Below are 22,073 nucleotides of genomic sequence, written 5' to 3'. Positions count from 1 at the left end.
AATGAAAATGAAAACACAACATATCAAAATTTATGGGATGCTGCAAAGGTAGTGCCATGAGGGAAATTTATTGCCCTAAATGCCTATATCAAAAAAGAAGAGCAAAAATTGAGGAATTAACTGTTCACTTGGAAGAACTAGAGAAAGAACAGCAAACTAACCCCAAAGCAAGAAAAGGAAAGAAATAATGAAGATTAAAGCAGAAATAAATGAAATTGAGAATGAAAACAATCAAGAAAATCAACATAACCAGAAGTTGGTTCTATGAGAAAATCACTAAGATTGATGGACCCTTAGCAAGGTTGACAAAAAGAAGAGAGAGGATACAAATAAATAAAATCAGAATTTTCTATTCTGAAATTTAGTTGTTTTGAGGGACATAACAACTGACCCTGCAGAAATAAAGGAGGTAATGAGAGGACACTATGAACAACTTTATGCTAATAAACTAGACAATGTAGATGAAATGGACAACTTTCTAGAAAGGCATGAAGAACCAACATTGACCTGAGAAGAAACAGATGACCTCAACAAACCAATTACAAGTAAAGAAACTGAAGTAGTCATTAAGTAGCTCCCAAAACAGAAAAGTCCAGGACCAGATGGCTTCACATGTGAATTCTACCAAACACTGAAGAAAGAATTAGTACCAATTTTGCTCAAACTCTTCAAAAAAATGGAAGAGGAGGGAAGACAACATAACTCAATCTATGAAGTTCACCCTCACATCACCCTCACAACAAAGCTGGACAAAGATACTACAAGAAAAGAAAATTACAGACCAATCTCTCTAACGAATATAGATGCAAAAATCAACAAACTTCTTACAAATTGAAAGCAGCAGCGCATTCAAAGAACTATACACCATGACCAAATAGGATTCATCCCAGGTATGCAAGGATGGTTCAACATAAGAAAATTAATAATGTAATACACCATATCAACAAATTAAAGCAGAAAAACCACATGATCACCTCAACTGATACAGAAAAGGCATCTGACAAAATTCAACATCCTTTCTTGTTGAAAACACTCTGAAGGACAGGAATAGAAGGGAACTTCCTCAACATGATAAAGGGAATATACGAAAAACATACAGCTAACATCATCCTCAATGGGGAAAAACTGAAAACTTTCCTCCCTAAGATCAGGAACAAGGTAAGGATGTCCACAATCACCAATGTGTTGAAGTTCTAGCCAGAGCAATTAGACAAGAAAAAGAAATACAAGCCATCAAAATTGGAAAGGAAGAAGTAAAACTCTCACCGTTTGCAAATGTTATGATACTATATGTCGAAAACCCCGAAAAATCCACAGCAAAAATACTAGAGCTAATAAATGAGTATAGCAAAGTGGCATGTTACAAGAGCAACACTCAAAAATCTGTAATGTTTCTATACACTAGTATTGAGCAATCTGAGGGGGAAATCATAAAAAAAAATCCATTTAAAATTGCAATGAAAAGAATAAAATATTTAGGAATGAATTTAACTAAGGATACAAATGACCTATATAAAGAAAACCACAAGAAATTGCTAAAAGAAATCACAGAAGACCTAAATAAATAGAAGGGCATACCATGTTCATGGATTGGAAGATTAACTATAGTTAAGATATCAATTGTATCTAAATTGATTTATAAATTCAATGCAATACCAATTTAAATCCCCAAAACTTACTTTTCAGAAACAGAAAAGCCAATAATCAAATTTATTTGTAAGAGCAGGGTGCCCTGAATAGCTAAAACTATCCTGAGGAAAAAAAAAAGGACTTACTAGGTATTGCTAATTAGCATGGTTTGCCAAACCCCAAACAAATCATTTCTGTTAAACCTAAAGAATATCTATGACTCTATCCGAGATTATACAAAAGTTTCACACACTTAGATTACTTTCTAGAAACCTACAACCTCCAAATGGTTTTAGGCCAAAGAAGTCCTGAAACTCAGAGGGGCCAAGCCCTCTAAGAACATCAACTTGCTCCATCCCCCTATCCCATACCATCAACATCCCTTTCCAACATGAAAAAGTTCGGATGGGCAGAGCCTAAATACCCCTAAAGACTGGGAGAAGGATTAAAACAGGAAAAGTTATAACAGAGAAGATAAGATTTAACAAATGAGTATGACTGCTAAATCATTATATTGATATTTCTTTAGTCTCCTCTGTCTCAGAGCAGCCAGAAGGAAAAATCTGAAATGGTTTTTTCAGGTGGGAACTGTAACCCACCCCAAACTCTGAAATTTGTTCTATAAGTAGATGTACTTTAAAGTTTATTGCTTTTTTGTGTATATGTTATATTTCACATAAAAAAAATTTTAAGAAAAAGGACTTAATATTTCCTAGGAGTACCATAACTATATGTAATGTTACTATAAAGAAGTTAAAATAACTTCTTTTCCAGAAACCAGTTATTATACAGAGTAGTCTTCAGTACATAATACATAATTCCTGTTTATTTTTCAAAGTGCAAATAAAAACTGCTATTTTGAATCAATTAGTTTACCATGAATAATAGAGATTACTGCTGTTCTTCAACCTCAAAATGGTAGAATTTTTCTAGCTTACATTAAGAATTCCTTTTAGACCGTAATTCATGAACATGTCCAAATCTTTCAGTCTATTTGCATTATTAAACCAATATTACCTCTTGACGTTAATATATTCACTAGAGTATTATTCACCCTAAACTGACATTTTAAAAATCTCTACAAGGGTTTCTCTGGTTCTAATATACACATAACTGGATTTCATAGGATAGCTATTTTCATCCAAATTCTTGTGCATCATGAGCTTCTATTTTCTAAACTAAGAACAAAATACCAGTTAAATAATGGAAAGAAATACCGTTTCAAGATTGCGTAAGTATATACAACTTACTGGCCTTCATCTTTCCAACCAAAACGCCAAATTTCAAAGGACAGTTCTTCCATTTCTTGAATTTTTTAATTACTGTGAGGATGTCTTTTGTTCCTAGAATACTAAATATGCAACTGTTCTTATGAAGATCAAGAGGGAAAATGTTCATATCTCAAGAAACTGGACTGGGGCCAGGTTCACGGAACATCAGAATGAGTAGAAGTTCCTCATCCCTGCTCCTTGCTGGAGGGAGAGTCATGCTCACTCATGATGATTGTCAACAGGTATTTTAAAGTGTAATTACCACTTGTCCATAAAGCTCCTTTAGTTTATCTGTCTGCTGGTTGGCACTTTCGATTGTCTTCAAGGCATTCTCAATTCTGTTCAGCCTGTACTCGCAGTATGCCTTCTCAAAGGAAAGACAGTTACTGAAAAAGGAAAAAAAAACCAGTATCTGATTATTAGGTTACACTGCAGAAAACTTTCTATGTGCCAGGCACTGCTCTAAGTATTTGATAAATATCAATTTAATTAAACCTCAGAGGAAGCTGATGAAGAAAGGTTAATACTGGTCTGAAAATTGTACAAGTGGTAAGAAGTCAAAAATGGTAGTACATCCATTTCCCAGCCTCTCACATACCAAATTTCATGGATATTCTTATTAGAATTATTGTCCTTTAAAACAGACCTTTAAGGAAATCATGAGGCAGCTAAGTAACCAATTTTCTCAGATACAGAGACAATTTGAACATTATTTTAAAAGTTTCTTAAATCCATTAATCAAACAGTAAACCATGCAATGCTTCTTTTAGTTTATTCAAGAAGCAAATGATTAGCATAGAAAAACAGAATTTAAGAGAAAGCAGTACTCTTAACCAAACAACTACTAAACACACAAGAACAAAAACACTACTGATATTCATAGACTTAAAAATTCATCTGTTATCAATATGTGATACCTGAAAGGTCTCATTTTGAAATTTCAACCATAATCCATAAAGAAAAATAATCTTTACTTGCTTAACAAACATTATTTGAAAATTTCCCTATTTCACAAAATGGTCAAAATCCAAAACATGGAATTTTAGCAGAAGCATGTTTAAGAATAGAAAGCAGTGTCCCCTTTATTTCCCATTTGTCTCTTTAATATAATTTGAAAAAATAGTTTTTAATCTATTTATGTGGCTCAAATGTACAATCAAAAGGATATATACACTGAGAGATTTTGCTATTGATGCTATCCAAACCTTCCCTTTTCTTTCTTATACTCTACAAGTGATTATTTTATTCATTGTTCCTCCTTCTCATGTTTGGAGATATAGGCAAATATAGACAAATGCATTCATAAATTCTTATATCCTCTTTCTCTTACAAAAAAGGAAGTATGTTCTTACTGTTATGCATCTTATAAACCAGTATCCCATTAAAGAATAAATACACAGAAAATTCCATGGGAATACAAATTTCTTTTGGGGCTGAGGCATAGTTGTAAAAAAAAATCAAATTCAGTAACAATTCAAAATATAAGCTCCGGGCGGGCCGGTGTCTCAGCAGGCAGGAGTGCTTGCCTGCGATGCCAGAGGACCCGGGTTCGATTCCCAGTGCCTGCCCATGTTAAAAAATAAATAAATAAATAATTATATATATATATATATATATATATATAAGCTCAAATTTCATGTATGATAAATGAAATAAATGAAAAAAGAATAATGGTAATTAAAAAAGGAAAAAATCACCTCCCCTCCCCCCAAACCTGCAATATATTCCAAAGACTATTAAAAAACTCTGAACTGGAAGATACTGGTCTAAAATCACTCACCTATTCAATTCCCAACTGAGCTAAGCACAGAGTTTAGGTTAAGACTGCCATATCATCCTAGAGACCTCTATTAACTCATATATCAATATACTATGTATTCTGCCCTCTCTGCCCCCCCATTTTTTGTAATTAAACTTCTGCCTAGTCGTGTATGTCCTCCAAGGACTCCTATTATATTTATGTCCCATATTTTTCCACAGTTGACACCCTTCTTAGTGGTTTCAAAGGAAGACAGGAGTTTAAAAAGGAGAAAAATCACTATTGTTTCTTGCAGCTTCAGAAATACTACTGGTAAGCGAAAGACAGGAAAAAAGAAAGGAAAGAAGGGCCAAAAATCAATGGGGAAACAAACCATGTAAGTGGTGATACATATAGCAAAAGTGATTCTACTGACCATAGAAACAACTGTATCACTTACTTGAAACAACTGTATCACTTACTTTGCTAGCACTTTGGTGTGAGTATTGATGACATTCAAGGCTTCCTTGAAACCTCCATTCTGGATGAGGCACACCACTTTACAGTGCAGGGCAGTTACATCATCCTTGTTGATCTGTAGTACTAGTCAACAATTTTAGGAAAGTCATTTTAAAGTCCATTCCCTTTCCAAATCTGTTACATTTTCAACACACCCTGCCTTGGGAAGCTACAGTTTCAATTTTATTTCAGTAGAAATGATTAACAGAAATTTTGAAGTAAATAACATCTTCATTTTTCACTTAAGAAGAGAGAATAAGGACAGTTTACAACAACAAATTACACTTCCAATCAGATATTTTAAAGACTCTTAAGATCCACATACCAAAAAAGTACAGGAAAAGCAAGAAGGAAGGCATTTCTCTAACTTCATTTGGATGAATGCTAATCCTACATATTTCATTATATTTCACAGGGAAGGAAAAGGAAAAAGTTCATGTAGAATCTGGAAACAAATGACTTAGTTCTAAGTACGAATTTCCCACTGATCGCTTTGAGGTTTTGAGAAGTTTACCAAATCTCAGTTTTCAAAATTGTGAATGAGTATGAAAACTACATATTTTAAAAAGTTATAAAGAGTAAATGAGAATTTTTGGAAACATCTTATAAAACTGTAAAGTACAATAGAAATAAAATTTATCTTCCTGGTAATATTTCCAAATGCCATTCAAAATTTCCCTCTTAACATAACCAAATAGGTAGTATAAGTTCAAGGGAGGACTCAGGTGGCCAAGTTTCATTGCCAAACAGCTGTTAAGTGTCAAAATAACCAGGGTCACTTCCCATGCTCTTGGGCAACTACAGGAGTCCAATTCTCAGTCTAAGAATCCAAGAAATTTCTACCAATTATATATATATCAGTGGACAAACTAACATTCTCTGCTGATAAAAGAACTGCCAAATACTAAGCTACTATTGTAGTAAGTACTGGTTGCTGACCAATTTGACTGCAGGCCTACCTAAGGGTTAAAATTTAAGTTTCTAATTAACAGCTAGTTTTTCAATGTGTGAAATCACCAACGGTGTGGGCTGGATCACTACTCTCCACATTAACTCAGCAATAAGCTACTGGAAAAAGTAATTTAAACAACCTGACTGTGGGTACTGCTTGAAACAACCCAACCCTAACCTGCTAATTTTACAAATCCAACAAATACAAGCTGCATGTTCAGCAGAGATGCACATCTGAAAGCATTAAGAATCACGGCCTTATTACAGTTATGTAATAAAAGGATAAAAGAATATAATGACTTGAAACACACCGAAAGCAGTAAAACTCGAAATTACCACTTATAGGCCAAAAAGCCAGGCCAAACTTTTCTCCCTACGTTACTCCAAATGTTGGCACTTTCACACATACATTTTCTGGCTTATAAACAGGAAAGTCTATCTGTGGGAATGATGCCTGACACACAAATCCAACACGTAGCTCTGTACGTCCTCCCCACGTCGAATCTGTACAGCTTCCACCTTATCAGCAACAGCGTTTAAGTTACGTGTCCCAGACAGGTTCTTCCCTGCCGCTGTCTCGGACCAAGAGAGCAAGCTCTCTCGGCACTGTTTTTATCATTCCGCTCAACAGTAAGAAGAAAATGAGATGATTTGGGATATTTGTGAAATAAAACGTAAAAGCACTGAAGTCAATAAGAAAATAGACTGGAAGACAGGGCCGGAGTTGCCGTCTCTTTAAATCGCCCCCCTCCCGCTCCCCGTGGGGAGTGAAGGGAAAGTACACGTGGCTGGGCAACCCAGGACCCCGGATTGCCCTAGCAGAGCTGAGGGTCTAACGCCCACCCAGCATTCGAGTCTGAACCCGGAGAAATCGGGTCTTTCCCCTCTCCGCGAATACCCGGCTCGGGGGCGCGCTCACGCGCACCGGAAGGAAATCGCGTTCTCCAGTCGGCCTAGGCCCGCACGGCGCCCATCCAGACACTCACTCTTGTTGACTGTCTTGAGAGCGCGCGTGAAGTCACCGTTCTGGCCATAACGGTTCACTTCGCTCCAGAGCGCAGGCACCGAAAGTCCCCCGCTACTGCCGCTCGCCATCTTGGAGGAAACGCGGGGAGGGGAGGAGCGACCCCTGACCCGGAAGTAGATCGCCCTGGAGTCCAAGCCGGTTGCTAAGTGTGGTAAGGTTAGGGCGGTCCTCTACCCCGAGTCAGGGTCAGAAATCGTAATTTTTCACCGTTTTGCAAGAGGTTTGTGTGGATGGAGTCGTTTCCGCTATATCTTAAATGAAGCCAATCTGGAGGAGGTTAAGAGGTTTACGCTACAGTGTCGGCTCAAAAAGAGCGTCCTTTTCGGGAAGACTACTGTGGATGCGGCCGTGTCCTAGGCCAACGAAGCGGAGCTGGGAGTCGTTTCTCCCCGCAAGGTGTTCACGGAGTATGGGAGAGTCTGGTGGTAAATAAAAGAAGACCAGCTAGAAACCGTAGGGAGTGAGTTGAAGGAGAGAGTTCAGCACAGCTTCTCGTTGGTAGTTTAGAATACTTAATATAGGTATTTAAAAGGATCTCGAGAGTTGATTAGGAGAACCTGGGGTGGATTCTGGGTAGGTGAAAGGCGGAGAGGCGGTGTGAAGAGTACGTTCCGGCTGAGAAGCGAATGTGAGCAAAGGGACAGGAAGAAGAAAAGAATCCCTCGTGCAAAGCATGCTTGGTGAAAAACCTATGGCTGTCCTTTGGGGGCAGTCGGCAATAAGCCAGAAGGATAATGAGCTTTGGGATAAGAATGCCCTACATTATTTCTTGGCCGTGCGATTCACCAGCCGCCTTATGGTGCCCAAGTTACTAAACTTTTCGGTATTTCACTTTTCCAGGCTAAAATAGGATTAATATTTAATAATTGTTGTAGGAACAAAAGATGGAATACATAAACACAGAGGGTTTAGGAATTGTGACGGACCTTAAATATCAAGGTGTTCGAACGTCATAAGGGAGTGGATATTGATTATTTTTGAGGAGAATAACATGACAATATTTTATTGGACACAAACTTTGTGAATTCATGTCTTGTCACGATTTTCATAATTTGCCACTTTTTGTCTCTTCGCTTCTCTCAGCAACCTAGCCAACTCATTCAGTATTTCAGTATCTTTCAGGTTCCAGCTTAGAAGTTACTACTTTGAGGAAATCTTTGACCTTGCAGATTTAGCAACGTTCTTCTGTTACTCTCTTTTAGAATGCTCTACTTCTGAGCACTGATCATAATTGTAGTTCTTAGTTTAAGGCCTATCTCTGTCTCTAGATGGATTCTAAATTCCGTGAAGCCAGGGATCAAATTTACCTTCCTCAGTACAGTATCCCTAGCTAGAATCAAGCACACTTCCTGAACCATAGTTGGTTTCTCAAATTTTTAACTAACAGTGAATTTTTACTTCTTATTTCTCTCCTAATCTTTGAGTTCCTTGAGTGCAGAAACTATGTCCAGCTCATGATTATGTGCCTGCAGTGCCTGGTACATTTAATGTCTGGTCAGTATGGTTCGGTGCAAAGACAGTATTAAAGGTCAAATGAACTCAGTGCAGAGGAGGGTATAATTACTGTGAGTTAGTAAAAACCGTGGGAAGGGGTTTTCGCTTTCACTGGCTGTGGACTTGTTGCAGGTTTTAAGCTGATTATGCCTAGATTTCAGGTGGGTTACAGGAGTCCCAGAAAACATTTGGTATACCCAAAATTTTGTTGAGTGATTTTTTTCTGAGAAAAGGTATTGTAGCTTCCATTGGATTATCCAAAGTATCCATATGCTTCTCCCAAAAATGTTGAAAAGCACTGTCTTAGTGGTAGCCTTCCTAACTTCAGAATACTGGCTTCAGATAGCTACTGGCAGTCTGAGCCCATGTACTTTATAGCTTCTAGAAATTCCTCAGAATTTCAGAATTACTGAAAGTTCTATTCCCTATTTTCCAGCACTGATGTGGCTTCTTAGGTTTCTATTTAGTCTTGTTTTCATGGACAAACAAAATAGAAAAAGTATGGACTTAATCTGCCATTTTTGGAGCAGGAGTCTTCCAAACCAGGGTGATCTTTTAAAACATATGTCTGAAGCTACTTTCCTATCCTCAGAATAAAATGCAAGGTACAATCCCTAAAATGTAAGGTCCTTTATGATCTGGCCTCAGTTTACCACCTTCCCACCAGAAATAGGTCTCTTTTACTTATTCCCACTTTCCTTGCAAGATATACTCTAATGCTGAATTATGTGTAATTTCTTGCCACCATATTTCTGGGAACTTACACATTCATTTATTCACTAAACGTCTATGGAGTGCCTTGTATGTGTTAGGGAAACAATTAACAACAACCCAAAACAAAGCCCAGTGGGCTCATGGCCTTATTTTCTAGTTGGGGAGATAGGCAAATATGTACTGTGTTTAGTGGTAATAAGTGCTATGGAAATTAAGGAAAGATAAAAGGGATTGAAGATGATAGACCGTGGGAATTAAAGAGTCCTTTCCCTTCACTCACAGTTTACATTTGTTCTTTAGATATCAGTAAGCCCTCCTTTGTACACTCAAAATACTCTGTCCCTATTCAGTATTGAGACTTGACACAGTGTTTTCAAATTGTCTTCCCTTTAAAGATTGCAAGAGTCATTGAGGGCAGAAATTGAATCTTATCATCATTGTATCCCCAGGATTTTGCATGGAGTAAGTGCTTTGAAGTTTATTTTTGCATGAGTGGATTTAACCATTTAGGTTTCCAGGAAGCTTCCATGTACTACATCTTATGTTAGTTTGTCATCTTATCAATTCTGTGAGACAAGCAGAAGAGATATTCTTTAACCCCACTTTACAAATGAGAGCTGGAGCTCAGAGTGGTGTGCTCAAGGAGAGTCCACTGCTATTTTTGCTCTACCACAATGCTAGAGTTACAACTTCACCCTAGGTGTTTAAGGTCATAATAAGTTAAATGCAAGTAAGCATGTTTATCTAGATTTGCTAGGTACCTACACCTTTTTTCTCAGAAGTTGGTGAGAATCTGCCCAAACCCTGGGAAAACAGCTCTGCATGATCTATGTAAATGGCTCATCCTTGGATACTGGATGGGAAAGTAATTTGGAAACTTTGGGACCCCCTAAGGATGTATTAAAAATAGCCAGGTTGGCCACTTCTGTGCCATTGGTTTTCCTAGGACTGCTGTGCTAAAGATGGGCAGGGAGGTTTGTGGATGCTCCTTGGCATTTCATGCTTTCTTTGAGTCTGATTGTGCTGTCTTTGCCACATTTTCCTCGATATTTTTAGCAATTAAACCAGCTGATGTTAATATTGAATTCAAGCTAGTTTTCATAGTGCTACTACTCATAGGCTTCTACAGTCTACCAAATGGATATTACATAATATCATGTATATTATCATAATATCATGTGCCAAGAACTTTTTGATGTTTTACATACAGTGACTCATTTAACTCTCATAACAACCTTGTGAAATAAGCCCTATTAGTCCATTTTATGGGTGAGGGAATTGAAGCGCAAAAAATTTTAACTTTTTTGAAAGTCACTATCATTTTCACCTGGACTACAGTAGTTTCTTTTTTTTTCTTTTGTCAATATATCCTTTAATCTACTGTTCACAGTGCATTTTAAAAATAATAAATTTGAAAATATTTGATCTTAAAAATACATAATTTGCTTATTCTAGTGTTTGTTGATTTGGAGGCTTTGAGGTCAGACCACTAAATAATTCCATTTGCTTGGCACAAACTATGGATCTAATAGAAAGTAATATTGTTGACAATAGGTATCCATGAAAATGGAGAGCAGTGTCAGCTATTCCCAGAGGGAATAGTGAATAATAAAACCAGTGAAGCATTATACAGCCGAGCCTGCCAAATGTCATTAGAGTGGTGAAAAAAGGAAAGGAACATGGTAGGAAAGAAGCACTTTGTTTTTCCCTCCTAAAGACCAATGAATTAGCACAAAAACTGACGAGGGGTAGGAGACCAGTTAGAGGAAAAGGATAATAAAACTTAAAATTATTCAAGCCAGTGTCACCATTTTCTTAGGGCTGGAGTTACTCATTTTTATTGTTTTAACCTTTTAAAAATAATTTCAAACTTAAACAGGCAGTTGCAAAAATAATACAAAACTCATTCAGAGAACTTCTAAACATTCAGGAGGAACTTTCATACATCATGTTCCATGAACAATTAATACTTCCATGTACATTTCCTAAGAACAAGGATATTTGCCTAGGTAGTTATTAAGTTTAAGAAATGTAGAAGTGATAGAAAGCATGTAGTAATCTATTTTTGAAGTTGTTCCAATAATGTCTTTTTGGGCATTTTCTCCTCCATTATTAGATCCAGTCCAGGATTGTATATTGCACTTAATTATTGTCTCTAGTTTTGTTTTGTATTTTTTTTTAATTGTGAAAGTATACATACAAAAAAATTTTCCATCTCAGCCACTCCCAAACATGCCATTCAGTGGGATTAAATCACGTTCACATTGTGTTATTCTCACTACCATCCATTATGAACTTCTCTATCACCCCAAACAGAAACCCTGCACCCATTATGCATTAACTCTCCATTCCCGCTACCTCTGCACTCTGCTACTGGTAACCTGTACTCTACTTTCTGTCTCGGAATTTGCATACTCTATTTCATGTAAGTGGAATCATCTGTCCTTTTGTGTCTTATTTCATTCAATGATGTCTTCAAGATTCATCCATGCTGTAGCATGTAGCAATTCCTTTTTAAGACTAAATAGTCCTTTTATGTGTATTCTACATTTTGTTTATCCATTGTTCTGGTGATGTACATTTCAGTTGCTTCCACTTTTTGGCTGTCGTAATACTGTTACGAACATTGGTTTTATCTATTCAAATGTCTGCTTTCAGTTCTTTTAGGTATGTACCTAGAGTGAGGTTGTGGGGTCATGTGGTATGCTGGCTTGAATCTGTGGTGGACCCCAGAAAACCCACATCCTTTAATTCTCATTTAATATTGCTGGCTGGGAGCTTTTTTTTGCCCGGGCAGGCACCGGGAATGGAACCCAGGTCTCTAGCATGGCAGGTGAGAATTCTGCCACTGAGCCGTCGCACCACCCTGGGAGCATTTTGATTAGTCCCATGGAGAAGTGACTCATCCAATTGTGGGTATTAACCTTGGATTAGAGGGAGTTTTGAGTTTACTCATACCAGGTGGGGATTGAATAATTTACTGGAATGCTTTAAAAGGAAACATTTTGGAGAGAGTCCTTTTTTTTTTTTGAGCTACAAAACTGATGAGAGCCAGAGATTTTATAGATGAAGGAATGCATCTCTGGGGGAGCTTTATGAAACAGTAAGCCTGGAAGAAAGCTAGCAGATGCCATGTTCACCATGTGCCTCTCTAGCTGAAAGAGAAACTCTGAACTTCATCGGCTTGAGTGAAGGTAACCGCTTCTTGGTGCCTTGATTTGGACATTTTTATAAACTTGCTTTAATTGGGACATTTTCACTGCCTTCAAACATGTAAACTTGCAATTTAATAAATTCCCCCTTTTAAAAGCTGTTCTGTGTCTGGTATATTGCATACCAGCCGCTAGCAAACTAGAACATGTATTAATTGTTTAACTCTCTGAGGAATCGCCAAACTGTTTTCCACAGGCCTTGCACCATTTACATTTCCACTGACAATATATTAGGGGTCCTGTTTTCCTGCATCCTTGCCAATACTTGTTACTGTGTTGTTTTTTTTTTATAACCATTCTAGTGAATGTGAGATGGTATGGCATGGTGGTTTTGATTTGCATTTCCCTAGTGGCTAATATTGTAGAGCATCTTTTCACATGCTTATTGGTCATTAGTATATTTGGAGAAATGTCTGTTCAAGTCCTTTGCCCATTTTTAAACTAGGTTATCTTTTTGTTGTTGAGTTGTAGTTTTTGTATATTCTTACCAGATAGATGGTTTCCAAATATTTTCTCCTATTCTGCTGGTTCTTTTCACTTTCTTGATAAAAGTCCTTTGATGCACTTTTTTTTTAACATGGGCAGGCACTGGTAATCGAACCTGGGTCTCTGGCATGGCAGGTGAGAACTCTGCCACTGAGCCACCATTGCCCACCCTTTGATGTGCAATCTTTACATCCAGTTTATCTTTTTTCATTTGTTCCTTTAGTTTCTAAACTATCTTCTACCTTCTTCTCTCGTACCCACAAAAGCCAGAGAGAACTTTTAGATATGTTAAAGATGTCATGTCATGCCCCTGCTTAACTTTCCAGCGGCTTTACCTATCACACATCTCTGAAGCCTGACAGCCTTAAGTGATCTAGCCTGCTTACACCATCATCAAATCTGACATGCTCAGCAACACTGGCATTTTTTTGTGGGCCTTCAAAATGGCTACACTCATTTTTACTTCCTGTTTCTTTAATCTGTTTGGAGAAAGCTATTTCTTCACATCTTTACATGGCTTGCTTATCACATCATTGATCTGCTCTGTTCAGAAATTTTACCTTATCCCCTTCACTGTCCTCTCACTTTGGATATTATTCATATGCATTTATACCTTGTTGAATTTATTCTGTTTGTTTTTATAGTTGTAGCATTTTGGTTTGGGGATGCCACGGACAGACAAGAAATGGACAGTTGAAAATATAAGTCTAGAGGCACAGCTAAGTGTCAATAATTCTAGTTTTTGCTGAGGGAGTGAATAAAATTAATCACTTTATAAACAAGGTAGAGAACCAATAGGGAACACCAGTTCTTAAGAGAAGTCTCTAAGAAATAATCAGTGTTGAGGTTAAAATCTCATGATATCTATGATAAAAAAGAAGTGATGAGCTGAAATCGTATCCCACAAGGATCAGGTAAAACAAGTAGTAAGTAGCAGTTTTTTTAAAAGGTTGCTAGGGAGGTGAGAAGTATAGATGAGAATGCCAGTGGTCAAGATCTTGCCAAGATTTCAGCTGTGGCAGGAATTTTTTTTGGTGTGTGGGGGGGAATGGTACATGGGCTGGGAATTGAACCTGGGTCTCCCACATGGCGGGCATTCTACAGGGATTCAACAGTTTTGGGGACATAGATCCCTTTGATTAAAACCTCATTCTTTTTCATAAGAAAAGGAATATATGCATAAAGTTTTAAATAGACATTTAAAGGGTTCATGGACATACAGATTAAAATATGGTGACCTATGGAAATCTTTTGAGGCTGTATAATGTAACTCAATGATTTCCAAACACTGGCTTATGAATTGATGATGAACTATTTTTATTTCACTGATTCTCAAGAGAAAAATAATATAATAAAATAAGGCTTATTTTATATAATTTAAAGAACTTTTCCCTACTCTGTGATTTCCCTATTCCAGCTTTTTACTGGTTCTTTATTGAACTAATTGGCATGGTATTTGGTACTGGTCTTATGCACAGGGAGCAGGGAGGGTGGGCAGGAAATCACAGACTAGCCATGGAATATGTGAAAAACTTACCTTCCTTCTGTCCTATTAGGAAGGAGAGTTTAATGTAAAGGGAAGAACCCAGTACAGGAAGAGATTAAAAGACTAGGGAAATGATGATGGACTCAATTTACATCACCCACCTAAAATATGCATTTGACAAATATGGCAAAGAAAAAGGGGGGGAAACACTACACAGGAACAACTCAGATGAAATGATGCCTCAGCTAGGCTAAGATTCATTTATACCCAGGCCATACAATGGAATAACATATTTCATCTCTCAGTGACAACTGTTCTTCTACAAGTGAAGCCTTCCCCATCACGTTATTGATTGGCCTTTTTGAAGATAGTATCTTAAACGGAAAGAAGAAATATTCACTCTTACTCTAGAGCAAAGCATAGGTAGAGGTATTAATGAGCAGAGATGAAAACAACCCGGGTGACCCTCCAATTTTAAGTTAACAGATAGCAATCCCATAAAATCATACAGGATTATTCTAATGTACATAAAACTTAAAAAAAAAAAGTGAATTTTTCTAGGTACACTGCTTAGCGTCCTACTATTATAGGAAATAAATTTCAAAACAAAAAAGAACAAATGAAAAGAAAAAAATAAAAACAAAAAAAAGTAAAACAACCCCCACCCCTCAGAAGAAAAGAAAACAGAAATAAACTTCCTGAAAATTATGGCAGGCTGGTCTTTTTGCTGTTACTAAAATATGTATTATCAATTTAAAAAGTGTTATGATCCAGAGGCACCTACCTTACCATGTTATATAGCCAAATAGGAATTGCTGTCTTTCATTTAGAATGACAAAATGCTCACTACCCCTAGCCCCCGTAGAAAATTGCCCTGACACGCATCAGAGAAGGCTTCAGAAAAGTTCCCTTTCCATGGCTTCCACAGTGCCCTTTCATTTCATGTCTCCCTCCTCCTGCTAGCACTAGCAGCAATTGAACTTCTCTCTTAATTAAGAAAAAGCAAAAACAAAACTTAATCTGAGCGTATTTGTGATTGAAGAGGAACATTAGGGTCTGTAGGTCCCTAGAAGGAAAGCTAGAGGACAGAATATGAGTGTATAACACAGTGAACCCTGTTGTGGACACTGTGTAAACAGTACAAGTATTAAGAAATGTTCTTTCCTGAACCAGAACAAATGCATGCCACTTTTACAAGGAGTTAACAATCGAGTGGTATATAGGGAAAAAAGGTACCTAACGAGCCACTAATTGTATACTTTCAGTAGACTGTACGGTATGTGAATATATCTCAATAAAACTGCATAAAAACAAACATATATATCTATAGCTGGAGGTTAAGTTCAAATAGTAACATTAGAACTTTTTAATAGGGCATTTTTAGTGTTTAAGAAATAAATTTCTTTGATTATGTTACTGACCTAACTGCCCATACATTGAGTGAAAGGGTTTAATCTAAAAATGTCCATGTGGTAATTTCACTACTTATAAAGTAATATATGTACTGATGTTCTACTAATCCATGAATCTATAGAACCATTTATTCAATAAATTTTGTTTTGTTTGATTTAGAATCATCTTGCTTTTTTTTACAGCTAAATTTAGAAATTTGTAGTTTCTCTCCTAAAAAATTGCAACGATGCTCTTATAAACTGCAATCTCTGATTTTCTTGTCAGCCTGCTTCAAGGAAATCCATGTGTTTAATATGCTTGCTCGCAGTTTTGCCCATACCAAATGGTTGTTTAATCCAAATATTTGAGCAGCAAACTGAGCCGAACCTTCTGGAGAAAGTATGGTTGAACAGCCAAGACCTATTAAATCAGAAAGGAAAAGACAAAAAATTCAACTTTCAATTATTAATAAAAATACCACTTAAAAATTAGGTCTGAATTCAAGAGAAAGTATGGCAAGTCACCTAAACTACTACATTCAACAAAACATCAAGGGAGACTACCAGAAAGTGCTGGTGTACCTGTGTGATGGAGATTACTGAAGCCTGAGATGGCCTGAGCATCCAGACCTGGTACTCCTTATGCTTCCAGCTAACAGTTCTAGAAAATCAGCTTATGACTAACCACCCTTGTGCTCATCCTGGTGAGGGTGACATCAGCATTGATTCCCCTCTAGCTTATTTTAGTTGCCTAAGCTTTGCCAGGTTTTCCCATCGAGCCTCTCCTTTTAGCTGAAGAAATGAACATTAAGATATCTTTCTTTGGATGCCTTAATGTGGACATTTTCATAGCCTTAGAACTGTAAACTTGCAACTTAATATACTCCCTCTTTAAAATCCATTCCATTTCCAGTATATTTACATTCTGGTAGCTTGCTAACTAAAACTCCTTATGTAAAAACTAACTCAAAATGGATCAAAGACCTAATTAAGAGAGGCAATACCATAAAACTCCTCAAGAAAATGTAGGGAAATGTCTTCAGGATCTAGTGATAGGGACTAGTGTCCTAGATCCCTAGTGTCCTAGATCCCTAGTGTCTAGATCCCTAGATCATTAGTGTCCCCAGTGATAGGGACTAGTGTCCTTGTGCTTGTAAGCACAAGCAGTGAAAGAAAAAAAATAGACAAATGGGACTTCCTCAGAACTGAACACATAGCAAAACCGAGAGTGGATGATGATGGTGGCTAATTGTACAAATATAAGAAAGTTTTTGCAGATTAACAGAGACTTAAAGATGAGAGTTAGACTACTGTCAATATACTTACTGTCAAAGATGATTGTGTTATGTATATTTTACCATAAAAGTAAAAAAAATGAAAAACTTAAAGAGATATCAACTAAATGCAATAAGGGCTATGCTGGATCCTGATTCAAAAAAACACCAACTGTCAAGAGATGAGACAACTAGGAAAACTTAAACAATAACTGTACATTAGATGATTTTAAGAAATTACAATCAGTTTTTCTTAGTTGTGTAACTGGTATAATTATGATACAAAAACTGGAACCTTTACCACGTAGGAGAGATACATACTTAAATAGTTAAGGATGAAATGACATAATATCTAGGATATGTTTAAAAATAATCCTGCAGGACTACAGAGTGCAATAGATGCAAAAAGACTGGTCACTTGTTAACTGCTAAAATTGAATAATGGGTATATTTCATTACACTATTCTCTCTGTAATACTGTTTGTTGTACATGTTTTAAATAACTCAACGCATCTTACCACTGGGTAGTCGAAGAGAAGACCACACATCCTGAGCCCCCCAGTCTGGTGTAAGGGGAGGACAGCTGATAACTGGATATGCAGTGTTACCAGACATCACTGGTCCTAAACCATTGCTTCTGCCTGCTACTGCAACAAATACAGTAGGAATACCATCCCCTGTGGGAATTACAAGTTAAAAATTATTCTTAACATTCAAAAAACAGTTCAAGATAGCTCCCCAAATTAACTATGCTCCTGTAGCACTTACTTTGGAGGGAATACTCAATTTTTTTAGTTGAGAGAAACACATGAACATCTGGTTGTGTCTCCAGTCTCCATTATTTTAAATCAATTGATATCCCATCAAGGTATTTCTTTTAAGCAATATATTCTGAAACGTTTCCTTATTTCAGGCTTGACTGCCTCCCAGGAGAAGCTGGCCATTAACGATACTTGAGAGGATCTGCTATTTCAACCTCACACCTCCCATAATTTATGAGGGACCTATTTTCTGTTGAAGCATGTACGAAACAATGCTCGAGGGGCTTAGCAAATAAAGATGTCAGCAGTCCTCATACTTCTAGTCTTTATTTTCCTTCTATTGTCACATTTTCCGTTGTCTCCCTGTTCCTTTCTTTTCTAAGCTCCTGTTAAGTATCTCAAACTCTGCTCTATTACATGATATTTTTTCCCTTGGAAATGTGGCAAAGCTGTCTTTCAGCAATACTAGACTAAAATGTAAAACTTTTTGGCAAAATCAAGAGAACCTCCTGAAACGCTCTCGTGATTTGAGGTTTACCTTCATACTGAGCTTTAATCCTCAGAGTTTCATCTGGTCCTTTATGGGCAGAGGTTACCCGAAGCTCACATGGAATGCCGAAATTCCCACATGCCTTCTTGATTTTTTCACAGTGACCAAGATCAGAAGTTGAGCCCATCAATACCACAACCCTGCACTGACTTTCTGATTTCAGAAGCAACTGGGAAAGAAAATACAGAATAATAAAAAAAGGATAAAGACAAAAATGAACAAACACGAGTATCGTAAGAATAGACAGTTTATCGAGCTAAATGAAGTTCATAGTAAATTACATCAGGATAGAGTATTTTTCTTACAGACCAAATTTAAGATGGAGACAAGCAGGAAAAAAATAAATGATTTTAAAAGGTAACCTCTCTCTAGAAGGTAAGTGATCTTCATAGTTAATACAATTTTTATCAGATAAATTATGTTTATTGACATGACAAAAAGCAAGATAGAAACTTGTGCTTTCTAATATTTAGGACTGGAAAATAAAATAGTCCATCTTAAGAATTTTAGAAATTTTTCTTAATGAGGGTTTTAAGGCAAAATCGGCTGAATTATAGAAGTCATGTTATAAATTTTTGTTAAGTTAGTTGCTTGGAACTCAAAGTGCATGTGCCCGGAGAAATAATGTTCTAAAAGGTAGTTACAATTCTTGGATAACCACAAACTCCCATTAACTTTCATGGAATTATAGTAATAACAATCCATAAAACTTAAGTGACATTTTAAAATCACTTAGAATTCTGATTCTGAATATAAGGAAATCTATCCCATCCCAGTGGAACTCTGAGTAGTAGTGGAGAGTCGGGTAGGAAATGTAAGCAGGGGCAGTAAGGAGACAAGGATTCCAGGTTTCCCCACCAGGATCTGGGAAGATACACTTTAGCCAGTTTAACTGCAAGGACTGCTAGTGTACCAGTGAGAACAGTCCAGCTGGTACATGTCTTTTTTTTTTAATTTTTAAAAAAAATATAACAACATGCAAACACAAACATTCTTAACCATATGACCATTCCATTCTTGGTATATAAACAATAACTCACGATATCATCACATAGTTGTGGTACATGTCTTAAAGGTCCCCTTTCCAGTTCCCGGAAAATAAGTACTACACCCCTCCACACTGCTTTTTGTTTTTGGTTTGTTTTTGAAGCAGAAGATTTTCTTAGAAGAAAAACCCATAGTATGTTTACTACAGAAGGTTTACCTCTACTCTCTCTGCAACCCACTCAAAATTTTTCTTTACCATCTGGAGTCCTTCAGGAGTTACTTCTTTGAGGTCACGATATGACTAGAAAACAAGATTAAGAGTTTAGAATGTAATTATCTCTTGCTATCTGAAACTATTTGGTTTCTGAGTTCTGGGTAGATTTTATCAAGGACTAGGATAACAAGGATATATTGGAAAAGGTATCCAAATCTACAAATTCATATCCTGAATTAGACTAGAGGAATGTTCAAATAGTGATATTGTATTTTAAGAGTTAGTGTTTTAGTGGGACATTTAGTGAGACAAAATAAGCCAGAAATCAAAGAACAATTATTGTGTGGTGTCCTTTAGAAAACACCTATAAGAAAACAGGGCCCTAGCTAATAAGCTCTTATGGTAGGCACATTTAGTCTGGAGTGGTAATTCTTATTTCTAGATTTTGAGAGGCTGTTTTATATATGTATAACCTGGTATTTAGAGATAAGAACGAAGCCAATCAGGTTGGGATTAAGGTAATTCAGAACACAGGGGTAAGGAAGACATTGTCTGTATTTTAGAACTGCACCTACTCTTTGAGACCAAAGGAAGAAAGTTTTATTTTGTCTGGAACCCATCTGGAACCTAAATTTTTGGTAGAACATAATCTAACTCAACCAGTCTGGATAGCTCATTTAAACAATTGAAATACAGGGACCCCAGCATAAGAATGAGGGCCTTTAATCCTGCATAGTTCAATGTAATGCCTGAATACATCCTAGAATACAGTAAACAGATCATCGAAAGGTATTTGCAAAGTCCCTTGAGAGATGGGAGAAAAAATATGGAACTATTGAACTTCACAATCAAGGGAATCCTCTGATACAGTGTCAAATATTAGGGACACCCAAATCAATATACCAAGTCCTTGATCTTGAGACTTACTCCTGTGAAGCTTATGTTGGTAGCAGAGAAGCTTAGCCCACCTATGGGTATGCCCGAAAGTTACTTCTGGAGGACCTCTTTTGTTGCTCTGTTGCTCAGATGTGGCCTCACTCTCTCTAAGCCCAACTCTGTAAGTGATATCCTTGCCCTCCCCTCTATGTGGGGCATGACATCCAGGGGTGAAAGCCTCCCTGGCGGCATAGGAGATGACTCCAGGGATGAGTCTGGCCCTCGCACTGTGTGATCAACAATGCCAACCTGACCAAACGGGGAAAAAGAAGTGTAACTAATAAAGTTTCAGTGGCAGAGAGTTAACATAAAGTAGAGAGGCTACTCTGGAGGTCACTCTTATGCAAGCTTCAGTAGGACATTGCTAGCAACCTATCATAACTTGCCAACCCCCAACCAATACCATTCTAGCCAATTCTAAAGAATATCTAGGGCAATATATAAGACTCTACATAGGTTCCATGCACTGAGGTAACTTTCCAGAAACCTATAACCTCCAGATGGGTCCCTGGACAAGATTAGTTCTGAAACTTAGAGAGTCCAGCCTCTCCAGAATATCAGCTAGTTCCATCTCCCTACCTCATATTATTGACAGCCCTTTGCAACATGAAAATGGGCATAGCCCAAGTATCCCTAAAAAGTGGGATAGAAAGATCAAAGGTGATGATTGAGTTATACAGAGAAGGCAGGGTTTAACAAACGAATATGACTGCTGAATCACTGAATTGTATTTCTTTTAGTCTCCAGTATCTTATAGCAGCTAGAAGTAAAAACCTAAAATTGTAGAATTGTAACACATAGCAAACTCTGAAATCTGTTGTACAACTAATTGTGGTGCTATGCTTTGAAATTTATTGCTTTTTTTGTACGGGTTATTTTTCACACACAAAAAAAAGTTGATTGTAATGATAAAAAATATTTAGTCCTTCTAAATGTTCTAACTTCTGGAACAGCTAGAAGGAAAAATCTGAGATGATGATATGGTGGCCCACAACAAACTCAGGGATCTGTCCCGTAACTATTTGTTGAAGAGTGCTTTGAAAACTAATGCTTTTTTCTTTTTTTGCTTTGTATATATGTTACATAATAAAACAAGTTAAAAAAAAAAAAAAAGAGTCAGTGTTTTAACTTTCCTAGCAACTGCAATTCACTGCCCTCAGAATTACTTATCTATTAAGTTTACGGAGGGACTTGCCCTAGTTTTGTTTTTCAAATGAATGCGCAGTAATGGAATAAAAGCCAGAAGGTGTGGGGTAAAGTCACAGATATGCCATTTTCTCTTGTAATTGTAAAAAGATATCCTCTCACAGTCTTCAATTTCAATCAGCTAGACAAGAATAATGTTTCCATTATTACGAAAGTCTATTAAGAAAGCTGAGAAATCTGTAATGTAAATGTAAAGTACTGTTCCTATCTTCTTTCTTAGGATATAG

The 22,073-nt window shown here is 36.9% G+C and overlaps 2 protein-coding genes across 8 annotated transcripts in view; both read right to left on the bottom strand.

The window, feature by feature from the left end:
• Positions 1 to 7,241, bottom strand: part of SRP72 (signal recognition particle 72) — a 39,188-nt gene extending 31,947 nt beyond the window's left edge. The window contains exons 1-3 of the mRNA XM_077136960.1: positions 7,095 to 7,241; positions 5,121 to 5,241; positions 3,163 to 3,286 (exon numbers count right to left, since the gene is read on the bottom strand). Coding sequence (XP_076993075.1) covers positions 3,163 to 3,286; positions 5,121 to 5,241; positions 7,095 to 7,203 — 354 coding nt within the window. The 5' untranslated portion in view covers positions 7,204 to 7,241. The remainder of the gene's footprint in view (positions 1 to 3,162; positions 3,287 to 5,120; positions 5,242 to 7,094) is intronic.
• Positions 7,242 to 12,831: 5,590 nt separating this feature from the next.
• PAICS (phosphoribosylaminoimidazole carboxylase and phosphoribosylaminoimidazolesuccinocarboxamide synthase) overlaps positions 12,832 to 22,073 on the bottom strand; it is a 77,216-nt gene continuing 67,974 nt past the window's right edge. For all 7 annotated transcript variants that reach the window (XM_077136955.1, XM_077136954.1, XM_077136956.1 and 4 more), the window contains 4 exons: positions 19,708 to 19,791; positions 18,492 to 18,672; positions 17,711 to 17,869; positions 12,832 to 16,339 (listed from right to left, as the gene is read on the bottom strand). In XM_077136955.1, the coding sequence (XP_076993070.1) occupies positions 16,173 to 16,339; positions 17,711 to 17,869; positions 18,492 to 18,672; positions 19,708 to 19,791 (591 nt within the window). In that variant the 3' untranslated portion in view covers positions 12,832 to 16,172. The remainder of the gene's footprint in view (positions 16,340 to 17,710; positions 17,870 to 18,491; positions 18,673 to 19,707; positions 19,792 to 22,073) is intronic.

Source organism: Tamandua tetradactyla, chromosome 19, assembly GCF_023851605.1.
Source record: "Tamandua tetradactyla isolate mTamTet1 chromosome 19, mTamTet1.pri, whole genome shotgun sequence".
Taxonomy (NCBI): Eukaryota; Metazoa; Chordata; class Mammalia; order Pilosa; family Myrmecophagidae; genus Tamandua; species Tamandua tetradactyla.
Note: the sequence above shows the minus strand (reverse complement) of the source record. Positions and strands in the feature narration are given on the sequence as shown.